This window comes from Centruroides sculpturatus, unplaced genomic scaffold, assembly GCF_000671375.1.
Source record: "Centruroides sculpturatus isolate CEXI.00-Female unplaced genomic scaffold, Cexi_2.0 scaffold833, whole genome shotgun sequence".
Taxonomy (NCBI): Eukaryota; Metazoa; Arthropoda; class Arachnida; order Scorpiones; family Buthidae; genus Centruroides; species Centruroides sculpturatus.
The window spans coordinates 36505-55353 of NW_019385052.1; the positions used below are offsets into that span (position 1 = coordinate 36505).

Sequence of the window (18849 nt, forward strand, 5' to 3'; positions counted from 1 at the left end):
ACTAGTTTTCCATAGAAAGAACCCTAAAGGCGTCCCCTTTGCAGATCTCTCGAAGGCCTTATCCCATTAATTCCACTTCAATCCTAAGATTGGTTATACGTTCGGAAAGAATTGCAAAGTCTACTTCACCGTATCTAAGCGAGTAATGGGAGTCATCGTCCTACAGAGAGGGAGGATTCATTAACTAGAAAGGTTGATAGTACAGTAATTGGAGCGTTTCAACTGCTGTACGCTCAATCACAAGAACCTTGACCATATTTTTATTCAATAAAAACGTGAGCCACTCACCTTCCAAAATAGCTTCCTAGCCAAAGACGACCTCGTTAACTCCGTCTGAAAGTTATCCATTAAAACTCTCAATTGAGCCATATCATTTTGATTAATTGCATTTAGTTTACGGTATACGTCGAGAAGAATTTGGTCGAAGTGCTCTCTGCAATGTTAAGAACCCCATTAAAGAATCATTTAAAAGAATAAATGCATACACGAGGATGAACTCTGAACTTTATAATATTTTAATTAAATAGTAAGTATAATTAAAAAAATATATATATATTGATCTTGAAAACAATTAATCACGTGTTAAAGGCTCTACCAAGTGGCCTATCAACACGCAACGAGCTTGTAATCCCGCCGTCGACACGAATGTTGATTTTCAAAGGGGGTGCAGCATTGATGACGGTGTCAACGTTCTTAAAACGGAACAACACGGCTCGTATTATTTTTCTATCAATTTGATATTCAAATTATAAACCTAAAAAAGGTCCCAGATTCATTTATAACCAATGATTTCCACGATAAATACCTGTTTGATCCTTTGTTGAAATAAATTTGATCATTCTCCATACGAATCGTTAATTTCTAAATTTGAAAATAAATTCGTGTTTAATGGATATTTTTGGAAGAAATTTGGAAAATATAACAAGATACTCACCACTAATATCCTATTCCAAGCAGCGATTAAGTGTCTAAAAATTGCCGACTGCGCTGTTAAGATGTATAAATGTAATTCGGACGGATGTTTAGGTGATTTCTTTGATTTATTAGTCGAACTGGAAATATAATTTTGAGTATATTTAAAGGATATATTTTAATATATTAATTTATTAAGATTAATTTCCATGTATTTACTGAAAGTAAACCATTTAGTTTCGAGTTACGCTGGTAGTTCGGTGCACTATTATAAACTTGTTTCGAATATTATCAATGGATGCAAACATTGCTCTCAAGCATCATCAATGGATATAAAATGGATACAAAAATTCTTTAGCTGTTTAAGTGCATTCGTTTCGTCTAAATAGTGTACACTTTTGCGTCAAATTGACGTCATTATCACAGTTTTTCCGTAAGAAAACTGGAAGAATGATGTCAAATTGGCGTAATATCTTCGAGTGTGGTTGTGCTTTAAGAATTTTGACTTAATGTTGTCCAGTAGTCTGTGTAATGGGTAAATGTAGTCGAGTCAAATTAAACCAGAATCCTTTTAACGAGTTTTGGATAGAGTGGAATTAAATTAAATCTGTTTTGATGTCATTCTGTAAACAGAAATTACATTTGCTACATTGTTACACTGAATAGAATTTGTTAAATATTTTATTTTCGTTATAATTTAGTTCTGTTTCATTATATTAATGAATAAAATTAATGTTTTTTTTTTTTTTAATTTAGTTTTCCTAGATACCGTTTCTTTAATGAATTTAAATTAATAATAATTGTGATTTATATCTACAAGGTGCCCCACAACTCAATTAACTGATATGTTACTTGGATCGTGAGAATCAAAATGTACAAACTTTAGAATTCTGTAAATTGTTTGCAGAACATGAAAATGCATTCAGAACAGATAGTTACAGTGTAAATCTGAACGGTTAACTAATTTTTGAGCACCATTTATATTGTTGTAAATGATGCTTTTAGTATTAAGCATTGTCAAAATTGTGAAATTTAATTATTTTATAACAAATGAATATCCGAAAGAGATATAATCTGCATCCATTTTATCCGTTCTGTATCCATTGATAATGCTTGAGAGCATTTTGCATCCGTTAATGATGCTCAAGAGAATTTTTGTTTTCATTGACAGTGCTCGAAAGCATTTTTTGCATCCTATTCATATTATTAAATGGACGAAATTCTTTTGTTTCAACGAAAAAAAAATAGATTAAATAGTAAAAAAATTGTTTCGAAATAATTTTAGTCTTTAACTGAATATATTAATAAATCTTCCTTTAAAAAAAAGAGGATTTATTGCACAAAGAATAAATGCTGGCGTTCAATTGTCATCGTTAAAACAAACCAGAACGTATAATTTTACTGCTTGTGTCGAAAGAAAAGAATGTGCAGAACATAAAATAACCATTAAATCATAAAATTGGAGAGAGTTTAAATTGTTTTGTTGTAATAACATTTTTACGCATGAGTACGTTCAGTTTTTTGCTCCAGAAGATAAATGATTGTTTTTATTTTTATAATAACATAAAGCAGAAAAATGGATAGTGTGAGCGCCAGTTTCGTCCCGACAGATAACCAGATTGCTGGTAACATTATTTAATTAAATCTAGAGCAAAAATTGCAGTTAATCCTCTACAATACCCCTAATCGTTATAGTATTAGTCACGCGTGAACATCATTTATCCGCACGAATGCTCGTTAAGTAGATTAATTGATGCATACGAGGGAGGAATTCGTGTAAATTTATTATTATTATTTTGTAAAAATTGTAAACTTACTCCTCCGGATTATCGGATAAACTGCGTCGATAGTCATGCTTCTTAACTAAGAATAAATGGTCTGCGTAATTTCCTAGAGCCGTCTGTGCACGACCCGAAGGTGATCTCAATTGTAAAGTGACGTCGTGATCTCCTGGTGATAACAGCTGTTGAGAGATTGGAGGCACAGAAATTGGCCTCTTGTGGTCGGTGACGTGTAAGAAGCTTTGATTCCTTTAAAAATTAAGGATTTTTTTTAAGTAAAGAGTGATTAATGAAGCGCCTTAACTGTAACAATTACCTGAGGTCATTTCCTAGAAAGTTATCTTCGATTGGCGATGCTATAGAGCTTCTATTCGTTTCTAACTCGCATCTAACTTTATATCTACTGAACAATAAAAGTTTTTTGAAGATGGATTTCCTGTGTTTCTTAATGTTAACGTCGTCCGATGCTATTGTGACGTCGCTTTCGTGTATAGATTCCTGATGATCGTCTTCCGATACTGTCTGCAAACCGCATTTTCTCCTCGATAATAAAAGAGACGATAAGAAACGACTCCAGTTCCATTTTTTTCGCGATTTCGATTCGGGTCCTGGATCTGAAGCGGATGATCCTTCGGCGGATCGTATGGAAGCACGTGATCCTGCATCCTCCCTATAAGAGATGTCTGACATTTGGGATAACGATCCCGTTAACGATAGAGGAACCTCTCCATCTTCTTCTTTAGATGTTATTTTTATGTGCTGCACATTTTCCCGTTCTGCTCCCTTTAAAAATTCTGGATATTCGTTAATCTGTAGGGAGCAAACAAGAAAATTAAGGTGTACTGTACGTCCTTCATCAATTAATGGATTTTTAAACAGTGTTAATATAAATATATATATATACTATAATTAATACTAAAATCTCTCCCAAACTTTATCGCTTTTGTAGCTTTCTGTTAAATAGAAAATTCATGCTGATGGAATTATAATTAGATCTTAATTCTTTTCTATTAAGTGAAGTGTTTTAATGGAGTAAGGCCAAAATAGTTCCTGTGATGCTCTTTTTTAATTCGTTTAAATACGAAAAATCGCTCTTTAATTCGATTTTATTAACGCCATTCACATGGGAATAGATTTAAAAAATCATTTAGAATTTACAATAATTTAATTTAATTTATAAAATTGTTAAAATTTATAGTAGAAAACTTTGAAATTTTATTCGAAATTGGCTCTTCTCAATTTAAAGATAGGCAAGGTTGAGATTATTTAAGATAGTAATAAGCCGAATTTTAAAATAAAACCCATAGAAAAAATTAAATGTAAGAATTTATTCTCTTTTTAACTAAATAAAAATAATTTAAAATGTATTTTAATAAAATTCTTAGAGATTTTACTGATTTAAAACAAATTACTCATCTCTGCATCTCGAAATTTCTTCCGGAAAACTCTTAAATTTCTAAGTTATTTGTGTTTATCGAAGGATAAATTTTATATTATTCGATGTCAAATTAATAAAATCTTTAATTCCGGATTATAAGTTTTAAAAATACGGGTCAAGTTTTTTAAAACGAAGTTACTATTATGGGCGGTTTAACAAGGCAGCACTCGTTTCACTGCTCCATACATGAATGGGAAGTGATATAAATCTGTAATTTCCTTTAATAACATGGTGTTAATTGTATTTAAATTGGTATAAGATGATCAGAGATCGTATATTAAAAGAAATTATTAACTTTCTAAATCGATGCTGTTCTATGTTTGGTATCTGAGGCAACAAACACTATGGCAACGGAAAACATTTAGCTTTCGAACAACCATACAAAAATTCGAGTAAATATAAAATTACAATATCTAGAACACCCCGTTCGATTGTGTGAACTTCTTCCTTCTTTGATGAGTAGGTAGATCATTAATAGGCTACCTTCACATATGCTGTGTCCTATATTTTACCATCCAGGGTCATCACGTATATCAGAATGACACGGTGCTCATCACTGATGGGTCAAGGATAAGACAAAGTAGGACAGATCGCTTTATTCATAATTAAATTCATTTATCTAGGATATTTTCTCTTAAAAACAAGGAATTCATTTGGCATCATTAAAATTAATGCAAATTTGTATCTGTTACATTAAACTACTTTTTACTTCAGAGAAAAAAAACTCGAAAGGTCGGCTTTCCTGTATAGCTACCGAGATCGCACGATAAGCCAACTTTACAGGATATGAACCTGTTTTTGGTTGATTTTTCTAAAAATTGTATAGATTTTTCTGTGGAAAAAAGTACTAAAACCGTATTAAAGTACGTTGAATGTCAATTTGGTAGAAATTGGTCGATTTATTTAAATATTCTACTAAAAGAAAGAAAAAAAAATAGATTTTTAAACGTTGGATTCGACCTATTCAAAACTTACACTCAGCATTATATAACTAAGGAAAACTTTAATAATTTATATAAAGTTTATGTAAATATTAGAAAGGTTACTTTATCATTATGATATTTTCATTCTTTAGAAGAATTTTGCATAATCTTGATAGACAAAGTTGACATTATCTTAAGTAACTCGAAAGGAAGGTTGTCAGCATCACCTGCTCTCTATGGACAATTTTACTTTCAGTTATCTTACATAACTGCGTTTTTAAACATAAAATCTTTTAAAAGGGAGAGAGTTATGTAAGAAAATGCAGAAAAGAATTACAAAATTAATTCGAAAGAGCACTCCAGACACGTGCCAGAAGGTATTACTCATGTGAAATTCAAACAAAGCAAAGTAGGTTAGTCGTATTTACTTAGCTGCCGATAACCGTTATGAGGTGCAAAGAAATTTTTTACGATTAGATACGATTAAAACTTACCACTTCCAACCTGACGACATCTCCCAGATGGACAATAAGTATTAATTCCGTGGGGGGATTATCGGTGACGTAAACGTGTTCGTCAGTGACCACCACGAACCTAAAAGTCGGTTGTTTATCGTAACTCGAACTGACTACACAAGGCTCGTACCAGGAAACTTGGCAATATTCTTGAGCTAAACATTTTTGCAAGAAGCTTTCCAACCTTCCATTCTTGCGAATCCATCCATAATCACGTGCGTTCGCTGCCATGTCTGCTTCTACACTGACTTCTTCCAATCAATGATAGACTGTCAACCTTTTGTGTACTTTCATCGAAACGGAAGTGACGTTGCCACCTTTCGTGACGTTATATCTTCGTTTCGAGTAGAAAATCACCCCCTATTTTCCCTAGAAAATATGGCTAACGTGGTATTAAACTTAAATTTTCCCCTGAAAGTAACTATTTCGCTGTAAGAACTTATATTTTTTTCTGTATTACATGCTGTGAAGTTCCCACTAAGACGTTTAATAATCGTAAATTAAAAAAATAATAATCAGTGTTTTACCTCTTACTACGTAATTATGTATAGAAAATAAGGAAATTTAGCGTGTAAAATACATAATATTCGGCTCTAAAACCAAAATTTCTAAGGTAAGACTTCGATTTTTGTATAGGAATCGACCCTGTATACTAAATTTTAAAATTCTATTTAAATATTTTGCAATTATATCAAAGAAATTTACTATATCTCAGGCTTACATTGATAAATAAATGTATAAACAAGCGACATCTGATCATTAGAGCAGCTGCATTCAAGTTAAAAAATAATGTTTTTAAGGCTTATAATTAAAAAATAACACGGAATTTTCGTTGAATTTTCACGAATTTTTTTTTAAATTATCATAACCGAACCGTTTAAATATAAATATTTTTCTAATTATAATATAAATGAGAGAAAAATACTGCGAAATGCCTGATAAACTTTCTCTCACGCATTTTGCTAGAAAACTGGGTCACGTGTTTACGATTTAAATTTTTGAATTTTTTACTGTCATCTCGCCATCTGGTGTGTGAAGTTGGAAATAATTTTATAATTATTAAAAATAATAACACTAGGGAAGTGTTATGCAGTCGTCGTCCATTGCATTTTAGAAAATAAATAAATAATCGATTTATTAGTTTATAAAGGGTAATTTACTATATAAAAAAATTATTATAATTTAATGGAATATAATTATCTACTGTCGCGACTGCACGTGATAGTGTTTTATACGATAGCCTAAAAATTATAAATGTAGTTACTTCCGTTTCCGGTTTGGATTACTCTGAAAATATATTGTTATCTTGTATAGGCCTAAATGATAAAGTTTTTGGCACGGAAATAGTCTTTATACGTTAAATTTTTAATTATTAAACTGTAAAATAACTCTTCTTCAATTTATGTATTAGTTAGGAAATTATATTACATTGTTTTATAAAGTTATATGCCAGAAAAAAATATCAGATATAATTACAATGAAATAATAATAATGTTGATTTCAATCACAGTTTACACGTGTACACAAGGTCAGGCACGTAAGTTTAAGTGCATGCATATGTGAATGCTGTGACTGAACGCGCTTAAATGTACATACATACACGCAATACGTACTGTGCATAATAGCGTACATACATCTAGGCACATGTATAAATATATCTTGCTTAAATGCATGTATATAGGCCTATATACTTCGTGCGTACATACTGTACACTCGATAATTCGAACAATTTTTCTTAAATTCTTCAGCCAAAACGAATGAAATACTAGATTATGTTTTTAATATACGACAAATTTGTAATATTAATATACATTAATGTAAATATATAGTAAAACCTCTATAAACCGGACTCGCACGGTACGAATATTTATTCCGGTTTGGCAGGTTTTCGTTTTGAACAGGTTTCTTTTAGTACAGAAAATCGCTTCGTTCCGAAGAATTTTTCCCGTTTTTGCAGGTTTCTATTTTATTAAGCTTCCGTTTTGAACAGGTTTTACTGCATATACCAAATACAGTATAAAATTTACGTACAGTACTGTACTTGGCTATTTAATCAGAACTTTTTAATATCGTATCGTAATTAGTTCGGATTATTGAGAATGCACTGTATATATGAGTGTACAAAATGGAGGTGTAGAAAGGTTTATACACACATATAAAGCACAAAAGAGATTCAAATCAGACACATAAACACACATACAAGACAGACAAATACATGTGTACACGCAGAGATACACACATAATAAACATAACACTTAAAGATAAATTTCATTTATGTAAACTTTACTGGAAGTGTTACTAATTATATAGAAAATTTCTAAAAAAAAAATCGAGATGAAATTTATTTTCTTTTGATAATATATCTATAAAATTGCTTAATATGTAATTTTGGCCGTTTAAAGTCGAATTTTGCACTATTCAAAGTGATAATTACTAATTATAACCCCATTGGTTTCAAATAATATCATAGATCAGATATATCCAATAAAGGACATTTTGTAATTGCAAAATTGCTATTTAAGTCGACCTCTGAACAACGACCACTGGCGGGAACATTTAAAAAAAATGGCCGTTGTTTCAGTGGCGTAACGTGGGTGTCAGCCGCCCGGGGCAAAGGAAAATTTCGCCTCCCCCTTATTTAGGTATCTCAATTTAAAAACTAAAATTCAGTTTCGTCACAGAATAAGTAATGAAAAATTCCGTGCTAGTGTTGCCACCTTTTTAAAATCGCTGACCCGGACGGGGGGTGAGGTTTGTTCGAACAGAAGTTCCTGAGGAATGCGTATGTCATTTTGCAATGCGAAGAATAATGTGCAGTGCATGCCGGTTCAGTTAGTGATTAGGGAGAATTGGGTAGGAGTAACGTAAGTAACCTAGATGACTTAGCTGTATTGGACATTGGTGGACATTGGAGGTATATATGAATACGAATGATTCGTACAAGCAAAAAAAACAAAGGTCAACAGGTTGCGCAGGATATCCCGGGATAAAATTACTAGTTCACCCGGACTGTCCGGATGATAGCACTATCGTAGGTGCGACGCAAATATAGGATAGATTGGTTCAAATTTTTACAAGATATTATTATTATTTATTGTGAAATTTTGCCGCCCCCTAAAAAGTGCCGCCCGGGGTGGTCCGCCCCTGCCGCCCCCACTACGCTACGCAACTGCATTGTTTGCAGGTTAATTTGTACGACTTTTTTTTAAGAAACAAAGTTCCAGGAAAAAAATGGCCGCCATTTAGACTAGTTGGTCGTTATTGGAGGTTTGACTATACTTAAGCTATATGATCTAATATTAAAGGAACATTATTATTGAGTAAACAAATCGCTATTCGCATTACATCAGAGAACAATCGATAGAATTTGCATTGTTATAGGAAAGCGATTTTCTTCACGCGAGACGTGTCCTACTTTCGTGTTTTCTAAGCAGAAATCGTTCGGTTGAAGAATTTCATTACTTAAAATTCCTCTCTACTAAAGTGTTTACCTATATTTTTCTTAATTATAACTGTTTAATTTAGATAAAAATCCATTTAAAATATCACTTTAAATATTTTTAAACTGATAATTTCTCACTTCAATAGATAATCAATACCGTCGCCATCGTTTTAATCATAATTAAGTTCCATTTTATCGTATTAATTCTTCGATATATGAATTTACGACTATTGTACGTAGTGTTTTTTTTTATCAATTATTTTCTCCATTAACTTATAAATTTAAATTATTTACCGTTATAAATGCCCGTAAAACATTATTTAGTAAGTTTTATATAATTAAACTTGATTTTGTTCAAAAATAAAATAATTAAAAACAGTTTTATTGCTCTTCTTTAACGAATACCAGACCGATCTTGTTAAATAATGCTTATTTTCTTTTACAATTAAAAAAATTCGCGAATATTATGTACAGTACATTATGAACACATCTCTCTTCATTAAAAAATGGATTCTGTACAAAAAATATACAGGTACATAATTAAGATCTGATATTCCATATTGTGTAATCATCAGAATTCTCTTGCCATCTGGACTTTAAATATTCCGCGAAAAGACTCCTTGCCTTACTCAATACCCTCTGTACATTATGCTTCCTTACCAGCTTATCAAAATGCATAGCCATATCGTTATAGTCCATCTGTTTGGCTATAATAACGTCCCTATGCTGGAGAAGGATGGTTAAGCAGAGGAAGAGAAGAAAAGGATTCCCTCCCGCTAAATCCTGAGGATCGGGTAATGTAAATCGATCCCTGCAAGATAAATCAGTCATTCCCGAATCTATGAAGGCACATTTTTCTTCCAATAAAGTGTAATCGCCCGAATTGCTTTCTTCTTCTGATATGTAACCTTCGCTAGCCTTCGATGTAGGCGGATAAGTATTGAAGTAATCGTCGTAACGCCCGCTGGAACTTAAATCATTACGTAGACAGTGATCTAGAGAAAATCGCCTCCTCCTAACACCTTCCAACAAACAATCGCAGGAATGTGTTGCTAAGCAGTTCGTAACGTGGTTCCTTTCGTCGCTATCTAAAACAGTACACTGACTTTCGCAGAAATGTTCCTTCCATAACGCATCCGAGCTGTTGTTACTGTCATTACTATTGCCGCTACTCTCCACAGCGGTTTCGTAACCGCTGCTGTGTCTGCTTCGTTCGTCAATTGTCAAAGAAAGAGAGAAGTCGTCAACCTCACTCAACGATACTTCAGTCCTAGATGAAGGTGGAAGCGAACTCCATAACACCTCCAACATATGTAACGCATCATCAAAGGCGAATTCCCTTTTCAGTTCGAGTAGCAGCCACCGGTAACAGAAAATGAGATCCGTAGCACCCTGTTTCTTAAGATAACGATGAAATTCTGGATCGTAATGCTGAAGAAGTAAGGAGAGATGATTAAACTTCAGCATCATCGATCGGCCATCGTGGTCAAAGTTACTTTTAAGCCGCTCCATTAAAGAACAAAAGCAGAGATACGTGTGTCCTTCGTGCTTCATGACCACCAATAATGGAGAAACAATATCGCTCATCCCCTGACAGTAGGAAACGGAGGGATGAGTGAGCGCGTACGTTGTTAATATATTAAATAGGGATGTTAAATTTTTATTATCGCTTCCGGAATAAAATTTATGAGTCCTATCGGTACGTAGAACGTCCTTCCAAACATTATTACTGAGACGTTTCGCTTCGTCCGTTAAATGATCCTGCAAACGAGTCCAACTGTCTCGGAGTTTTTCATACTCTTCGTTCTTCCTAGCTAAATAAGCCAGCTGTTCCGATTGGCTGAGATTTTCGCTGTAGACGTTTAAAATGTGCTTCCAGACGACAGATCGAAGAGATGGTTCGATGCCACCCTGATAAACAGACAAGCGTAGTTCTTTCGGCCGAATCAAGCGGCCATCACTATCAAAATATGTATGGAATTCCGTATTGTTCATAGGATTCTTTTGATTAGCTCCAGGGTTGTTATCGTTTAAGTGAAAGGCCTTCTGCAAGAACGTAAAAGTCTTTTCCATCTGCAATTTAACAGGTAAATATTTAATATTTAACAAGAGATGACGCGAGTGAAGAATGAAGGATACTTACTTGATTCAAGAAAGAATTGGCAAGTGAAGATTTTAGTCCAGAATCGGAGGAGAGAAAAGGCACGTCAATTGGAGCGATTATGTCCCATTCGTCCAAAGCTGTAAGGATTATAATGTGATAAATACGATTATCTTAATAAATTAACGGCTAGAATATTAATTAGTTACAAAGTTAATACCTTTATCTCGTGGAAGAGTTTCGATTCTTAACTGAAGAAAAGGGTGAGATGCTGCGGCAAATGCGGCATCTAAATCCCAGTCGGAAGCCAAAGGAAGGTATTCAGAATTTCCCATCATATAACTGATGTTAAAATCCCTAATTATCGAAGAAAACGAGATTATTCGATGATTCGTTAATTCAAATTTCAAAATTTTTCAAATGGAAATTATTTTTAATCCGATTCGTCTTTTTAAATTCAAAAAATTTTAAATGTATTAGTTCATTGGACAATATATCCGGAATTATCCAATCGTATGACGATTCGCTTATGACGTGTTTCTATCGTAACAGAAAAGAAACTCGTTGTGTGCGCTCATAAAAAAACTTCACAAAACAATAATAAAGTTTAATAAATTCGACACGAACCCTTCTATGTCGTAAATTTTCGCCAGAAGTGACTGCAACATATCAAAAGAAGTAATTTCGGGGTCGACACTAAATTTCCTTTCGACGTGTGGCGACATCTATAAAAGAAAATTATAGTTAAAATCGATTTCCATAGTGTTAGAAGGAAAGTAACAGTAATAATAATAATAATAATAATTAAAACATAGAAAAATGTCATTAAGGAAGAATACGATGATCGAAAAATTTTCTTTTTGAAAACTGGCGAGACAATATGACTCACATAATAGATTTTATAATCGAATATTACACAGGACATCTTTAGATTGCAGATAAAACTTTTGACTTTGCTTAACCTGAGATTAAATGTAGGATTTAGCCAATCACGGCTCGATAACACGTTCCTATGGAGGTTAACAACCAATAGAGTCCAACAATCTTTGGAATTTCAAAAAACTAATGCATCGCATAACGCTTAACAATTTCTACATTGAATGGCCATTGAGATCAGATGCCAGCTGAGAGCCATTCTTTAGAAAAAACCAGTCACTTCCTTCTATATACACTTTGACCTGTGAAAGACCCTGGCCTACATTTCATTGTTTTAATCATCTTAATGATTTTTTTTCCATTTTATCTGAGGCTTTTAATGGGTATTACAGAGTCCGGAATGATATTAATACTAATCTGAATATCGATTCTGATTTCGAAGATATGCTTCCTTTAAAATAATTAATACGTTGTATGAGTTCAAGTGTTTAATGTAGAGATAAGCGGAGTATAATTATTTATGGATCCTATTTTTAGGAGAGACAACATTCTTATGTACAGAAATTAATTATTGATAAATAAAGAATTTTTATTAGGCTAAATAGGTCAAAATTATTTTAAAAAATGGTAAATTGTGTTAAACATTTATTAATATTCTTAAGAAATTAGGCTATGTAGTTCAAAATCCTATTATAATTCCAAACTGTCCAATTAAAATATTCCTGTACAGGTTGTTTTTTTTTTTTATTGTTATATAACTTAATGTGTTATCATAAATCAGGACAATAAAATTATAATTTCTCAATTTCTTATATAAGTTTAAATTTATGTTCTTATATATATAAATCTAAATGTAATTAAATATTCATAGAGTGTAATATATAAGCCTTTCTAACCTTTAATTTTTATATACAAATATAAATCCATTCAATTAAATTGCTCTTATGATTTTATATATTACATCAAATCAGAACAGCAATTTCATTTACATAATTTGCACTTTTGTATATAGAATTTCTGTAGTCATGTCTTAAAAATGGATGTAACTACATATTTAAGTAGTTATATTAATGAAGAATGTCGAACTAAGTTACATATGTCCTTAAAGTATGTATGTATGTATGTATATACATACATACATCTTAATTAAGAACATATGTAGTTTTTTATACATTTAATTTAAGACCAGTATATAAATGTATACACATGTAAGAAACTGTACGGTAGTTACACTGCATTTCCTGGGGAAATACATTATCTGGTTGGGTGACTTCAGAACATTTTTAACGACCCAAGCCGGAAAAAAAAATATTCGACCTAAATATTTACTTTATTACTAATAAAATTTCTATAATATTTAAGCAATTATATTTATTTCGGCGTGGTACGTGTATATAGAACTATGCGTGTTTCAATGCTATATTTAAATGGAGTAACATCGGAAAAACAGCTTGTGTAATTGACACATAACATTCTTTCAATATCTACGCGTGTATAAGATATATTATAAAAATTTAAATAAGTAAAATTTCGAGTTTAATACGGTAATATTCATTATACAACATAACATATGCGAATTTATATATAGTTAAATGAATGCTTACCTGAACTCGAACACGAATAGCTTCGCCGACATGATATCCTAATATGCCGGACATAGTGTCAATTAATAACCATTACATCAGAAGAGTAGCAACTGTCGAGGTTTCCTAGATGAACAATTCCTTCCCAATGAGGCAAAGACACAAAATTGTCTTTTCCATCCATTTTGTGACGTCTTGCTTTACGTCAGTCGTCTACGCAGCCATCTAGCGGATAGATAACAATGACGTAAATGCCATCCTAACCAATGCTAACCTGTACGAGATATTTAGAAATTAAAATTTGAGTTATATTTTATTAGTAATAATCATAAACGAAATATTAATTTTTGTAATTTAATCTTCGTTATATAGGCCTATATATATTTATTTAAAATGAAACATTTCGAATTTAAAAATGTAAATTTAAATTCTTTTTTTGTTGGCGGCAGTTTTTTTACGTTAAAGGGTTATATTTTGTTGAAAATCGATAGGAATTTTATTTATGTATTAAAATACTCTTCAGTATCCTGAAACGAATGCTATTTAATTTATTTTAATTATTAAAATGAATTTATCTAAGCAATTCTTTAACGGCGCATCTGTATTTTGTTGCAGTTTTATTACTACAGTTATAGATATTTTATGATTATTAAGTTAAAACAAACGTTTAACTCGCTAAAGAAGGACATAAAATGTATGAATTTGAAATTATAACGTCCCCAATTACAGAAAATATCCTCAAATATAAAAATTTGTATTTAAATTCCGAGTAAGAACAAGTAGTCTATTACTTTACTAAACATTCAATTTCCTTATCTACAAAAAGTAAAAATGCTTACATATTAAGAGGCGGAAATTTTGTTATTGCTGATATTTATCCTTTAGTTAACAAATTTTTCTAATAAGTTATGAATAAATTTAATGATAATGAAGATAATAAACTATATTTTAATCCGTTAAGGATTAACACTCGATAAGGATAATGTTTCCGATTTAATCAGAATTGCGATATCCTGTTAACGTATATTAATAATAATTATATTATCAGTTAAAAATTGTAATTAATAAGATAATTCTGTTTAATTTTATAATTTGATAAATTAAATATTGATTTCAAAGATTGTAGACCTTAAAACATAAAGGCGACATATATTTGAATATTTATCAGTGTATTAACATGACACTTTAACATTAAATAACGTTAACGTGTTCAGAATGCCAATATTCTATTTTCAAAATTCAATATTTATATGAGACTTTTATGGCATTTTATATTGAAAAATATAAGCTGATTTACTTTAATCTAAGCGAGTTTGTAAATTATAATAATAAATTCTGACAATTAAATTTTAGCTATAATTACTTATAAATGAGATTTTTCTTTACTTATATATGAATATATCAATTACAGCATTATAATAGCGCTGTTGTATAGTCAGTCAGTACATAATTATCTGAACTGACTATGCGTATAATAATATGCCAAATATTTAGAAGATTAATTGTGAATTAATTAGAGATTTTTAATGAAGTCCGTTTAAATTTTTTTAAGTACCTCGTATTTTATATCGATGTATAAATATAAAAGTACGAGAAATCAACAGATATGTACAGTATACCAAAACTAAAATTATCTACATATAAACCATTGTTTGTATGTTAAAAAAATATAGAGAGATTTTGATTAAAAATCCATGGTTACAGACATGTTGCAAAATAATCAACAAAACAATAATTGTGATATGGAGAAAAAAGACAAAAATTTTGATATTGTATCATTTTGATCTTTAAAATTAATAAGACTTTTAAAATATCATTAAAATTATCATCATTACAATTACATAATTTGATTCGAAATTATATATTCGTGTCTTAAATGCCAAACTTAATATACGTAATTTCAAGACTATATAATGATATCTTACAACGTTTTGTTTGATAAATGTAAGCCTATTTATGTTTCTTCCTCTTCTATATCAATATTTCAGATACATATACTTGTTTATACTTGATACATGTGAGAATTTTATTGAGTTCATCAACCTATTGAATAGTAGGATTATAATAAATGAAAAGTTTTATATCCTGATTATTTTCTCTAGTTTATGTTTATTCTCATATGAAATATTTACAATTATCCTTTTATCCTTGGTGATATATTCTTAATGATTTTATATAATAATAATTCTAACCTTTTAAATTAATTTATTGAATGTTTGCATGAAGATTTAAAGGATCTGATTCTAAAAATAGAACAACCTCAAGTTCAATTTTTGGATCATTTATTTAGTCAAGATTAATGTCTAGGACTATTACTTATTGAATCTGATAGACACAATTGATAGAAATTTCATCATTTGATGTATTATTGCATTACAATGTACTGTACAGTACAGGTGTTAAGTTATACCATTTTTAAAAAGTTGCATTTTTATTAATTAGACCATCGAAACATATTTTAAAATTAATTATAAATATTTATAAGTTATTCTTGATTTTAAAAAAAATAATTATTTTTAAATACAGACAATTATATCTGAAATATCCTACTTATAGTTGTTTAATCTGTTTGTTAAAATCTCATCTTATCTGTATTTAGAAGGTAGTAAAGTGATTAACTCGACCCGTGAACGCATTATCAATTGCATACAGAATTTTTCTCGAGTTATTTCATAAATGAGATTGCACTGTCCTGATATATATCACCAAGGATAAAAAAGACCTGTCCTAATATTATCTTAACAACAGATGGATTGGCTACGTGATGCGAAACTCGTAAATCTTTCGAATTATTTAAACTCTATAAAAATATTAAATCGGATAAAAACTCAAATTTAAGGTGTTAAAACAAATCTGTATATATTAAAACTGCTACGTGTCAGTTTTAAAAAAAATCACTTAAAAATTATGCGACTATATTTCACCTGTTCATGAAGATAGAACTACGTCTACACTTAAATTTTATATCAGTATTTAAAGTTTTAATATAATATTGTATAGAAGAGATGATTACAAGTTAATGCTCGTTAAAACTGCTACAACGTGAATGAATAGCAGTAATTCATATTGGTTTAATATTGTATTATTCAACGTAAAGTTTCTACAATATTGTACAACGATTATATTGTAATATTTTAAAGGTTCATAATTTAAATTTTAAAAAAATTTTTTATAGAATTAAAAATATTTCAACATTTATTAAAGAATTTCAATAATAATTTAGAAATGTTCGATTATCTCAAGTACTTTAAAACGTTAATATTTTTCACCGAAATCAAAGATTTAAAGTATTTTAACTTATATATCCTATCATTTAAAATCAAAAAGTGATATTCGAAATTATCAAGCTTAGAATAAAATCTAAGAAATGTTACTCATAATCATTAGACCTTGACTAACATTTTTTTAAAAAAATTCTTGCAATTTATCTATTAAATCGATTTGTCCTTAATATTTTACTTTTACAAATTACCATTGCAAAATTTCAAATTATTTATACAGAATTTACAATTAAAATAATAATAATAATAATAATAAAATGTAAGCAATTTTTATTTTGGTCGATTTAACAAGAATTTGAAGTAATTATAGATCTGTATTTGCTTATGTCTTGCAATTCCTTCATCTAGTATTATTAAATTGGATGTAGGTCAAAGTAGTAAGCTCGTTAATTTGTTATAAGTCTTTCAGTAGTCATATGACACAGGAGATGCACGTGGCTGATTCAGTTTAGATGTTTAAAAGCTGTTTACTGCAGTAAAAAATATAAATTTCTGGTGATAAACAATAAACTCGAAGTTGATAACGTAGCGGGTAAAAATTATTTTATTTTTAAATGTTTCTCTACTGTTAAAAATAGTAAGAAAGATACAGTACATACTGTATACACTGTATATATTATTGTTTTACACTAAAATAAAATAAAAAATAGATCTATTTTTAAATATAAAATATTTATTTCTTGAAAATTGTTTAATTTATAATTTAAAATGTTTAAAATTAATTTTTAATTGGCTTGTTTAAAATTTATAATATAAAAGTTACACTAATATCCAATCAGATGAGTAAGAATTCAAATAATTGAATTCAAGCAGCATATTGGTTAATTTGAAAATTACATTAACACGTGATTGGGTTATTTAAAATATTCAAAAAATAAACACTGATTGATCAATTAGAAATGTTAATTTTTAACTGATCAATCAGTGTTTAAACTTAAATTTTAAATTATTAGTATGGTTACTATTGTACTTTAAAAATATATTTAATTCTATAACAAATTTTGTTATTTTTTAAAGACATTAACAATATATTATTATTTTTTATTTCTGTTTATTATAATCAAAAGCTTATAGAATTTATTAAAGTGAAATTAAGAGTAAAAATAATCAGGGTAAGAGTGAAGAAAGTATTGAAGTAAACATGTTTATTTATTTGATATATAGTCTTAAAGATTACAAATAAATAATCTTCTTAACAAATTATCTCTATGTACAAATTCCTTTAGATCTTTAGCAAAATTTTACGAAATTTTTAATTTTTTTCGAATAATTTATTTTATTAAATATTATAAATTTTTTATGTGTGAACTTTACTTTCAAATGGAAATTTTAATTTTTTTTCTTTTTTATCATTTAAATGGAAATTTAAAATGGATCTAATCTTGGCCTTTCATCAATCATTCAGGTAGAAAGGTCGAAAGATTTTGATAATTTATATATTTTTTAAAATTTTAATTTAATTATTTTGTATATAAAAGTGATAATAATAAATATTACACTATTATTCCTTTCATAAAATATTTTAAAAATAACGTATTAATTTTATATTATTAAACAAAATTTATTTACTTTTTTCCAAGGTAAAAAGAAATTGAATTAAAAATTTTCAAATATTCGAAATTTAAATTAACGTATTTATAGTGAAATCGACCAATCGGAATTTTCGTAAAAGCGACGTCATTAACGGTTTAAATTTACATTTTAAATATTTAATACGAATGATTTTGATTCGTTTAGTTGAATCTGGCTCAGTTTTAATGAATTTTTTATTTAATGAGATGATTTTAAATGCGCAATTTTAAAAATCTGATAAAATTAAAAATAACAACAATAACAATTTAAACTAAAGTCTTATAAGATAATTGCCGAATGTACTTGTAAAATATAAATTTTATTATCATTCTGTCTCGAATTCGAGTCACCGACCCAATATCAGTACACGATAATGTATCAAATCGTCTGAGATTGGGCTGTATCTATATATGTTTTTCAGTTTT

At 29.6% G+C, this 18849-nt stretch overlaps 2 protein-coding genes across 3 annotated transcripts; both read right to left on the reverse strand.

The window, feature by feature from the left end:
• Nucleotides 1-58: 58 nt before the first annotated feature.
• On the reverse strand, nucleotides 59-6499 carry LOC111633971 (uncharacterized protein C12orf56-like). The gene is made up of 7 exons (XM_023378629.1): nucleotides 5549-6499; nucleotides 3010-3503; nucleotides 2730-2942; nucleotides 935-1052; nucleotides 806-861; nucleotides 289-433; nucleotides 59-160 (listed from the first exon to the last, which is right to left on the reverse strand). Exons 1-7 carry the CDS (start codon nucleotides 5798-5800, stop codon nucleotides 59-61), a joined length of 1380 nt encoding a protein of 459 aa, XP_023234397.1. The 5' UTR covers nucleotides 5801-6499.
• Nucleotides 6500-9359: 2860 nt separating this feature from the next.
• LOC111633982 (TBC1 domain family member 25-like) lies at nucleotides 9360-18499 on the reverse strand. Of its 2 annotated transcripts, XM_023378651.1 has the most exons (6): nucleotides 18422-18499; nucleotides 13593-13845; nucleotides 11740-11837; nucleotides 11333-11469; nucleotides 11155-11252; nucleotides 9360-11084 (listed from the first exon to the last, which is right to left on the reverse strand). In XM_023378651.1, the coding sequence occupies exons 2-6, from the start codon at nucleotides 13644-13646 to the stop codon at nucleotides 9552-9554; spliced, it is 1920 nt and encodes a 639-aa protein (XP_023234419.1). In that variant the 5' UTR covers nucleotides 13647-13845; nucleotides 18422-18499; the 3' UTR covers nucleotides 9360-9551. The 2 variants fall into 2 exon arrangements, with proteins under 2 accessions (XP_023234419.1, XP_023234420.1); XM_023378652.1 differs by lacking the exons at nucleotides 13593-13845; nucleotides 18422-18499 and having other exon boundaries at nucleotides 11333-11652.
• Between the last annotated feature and the right edge of the window lie 350 nt (nucleotides 18500-18849).

What these genes read in the sequence shown, in the direction of transcription:
- LOC111633971 (XM_023378629.1), bottom strand. Translation starts at nt 5,800, where the DNA reads ATGGCAGCGAACGCACGTGATTATGGATGGATTCGCAAGAATGGAAGG. An exon ending in TTCAACAAAGGATCAAACAG is followed by an intron (nt 434 to 805) that starts GTATTTATCGTG and finishes TTAACATTGCAG; the next exon opens with AGAGCACTTCGACCAAATTC. An exon ending in CTAGGAAGCTATTTTGGAAG is followed by an intron (nt 161 to 288) that starts GTGAGTGGCTCA and finishes CCCTCTCTGTAG; the next exon opens with GACGATGACTCCCATTACTC.
- LOC111633982 (XM_023378651.1), bottom strand. Translation starts at nt 13,646, where the DNA reads ATGTCCGGCATATTAGGATATCATGTCGGCGAAGCTATTCGTGTTCGA. An exon ending in CTATTCGTGTTCGAGTTCAG is followed by an intron (nt 11,838 to 13,592) that starts GTAAGCATTCAT and finishes TTTCTTTTATAG; the next exon opens with ATGTCGCCACACGTCGAAAG. An exon ending in CCAATTCTTTCTTGAATCAA is followed by an intron (nt 11,085 to 11,154) that starts GTAAGTATCCTT and finishes GTTAAATTGCAG; the next exon opens with ATGGAAAAGACTTTTACGTT.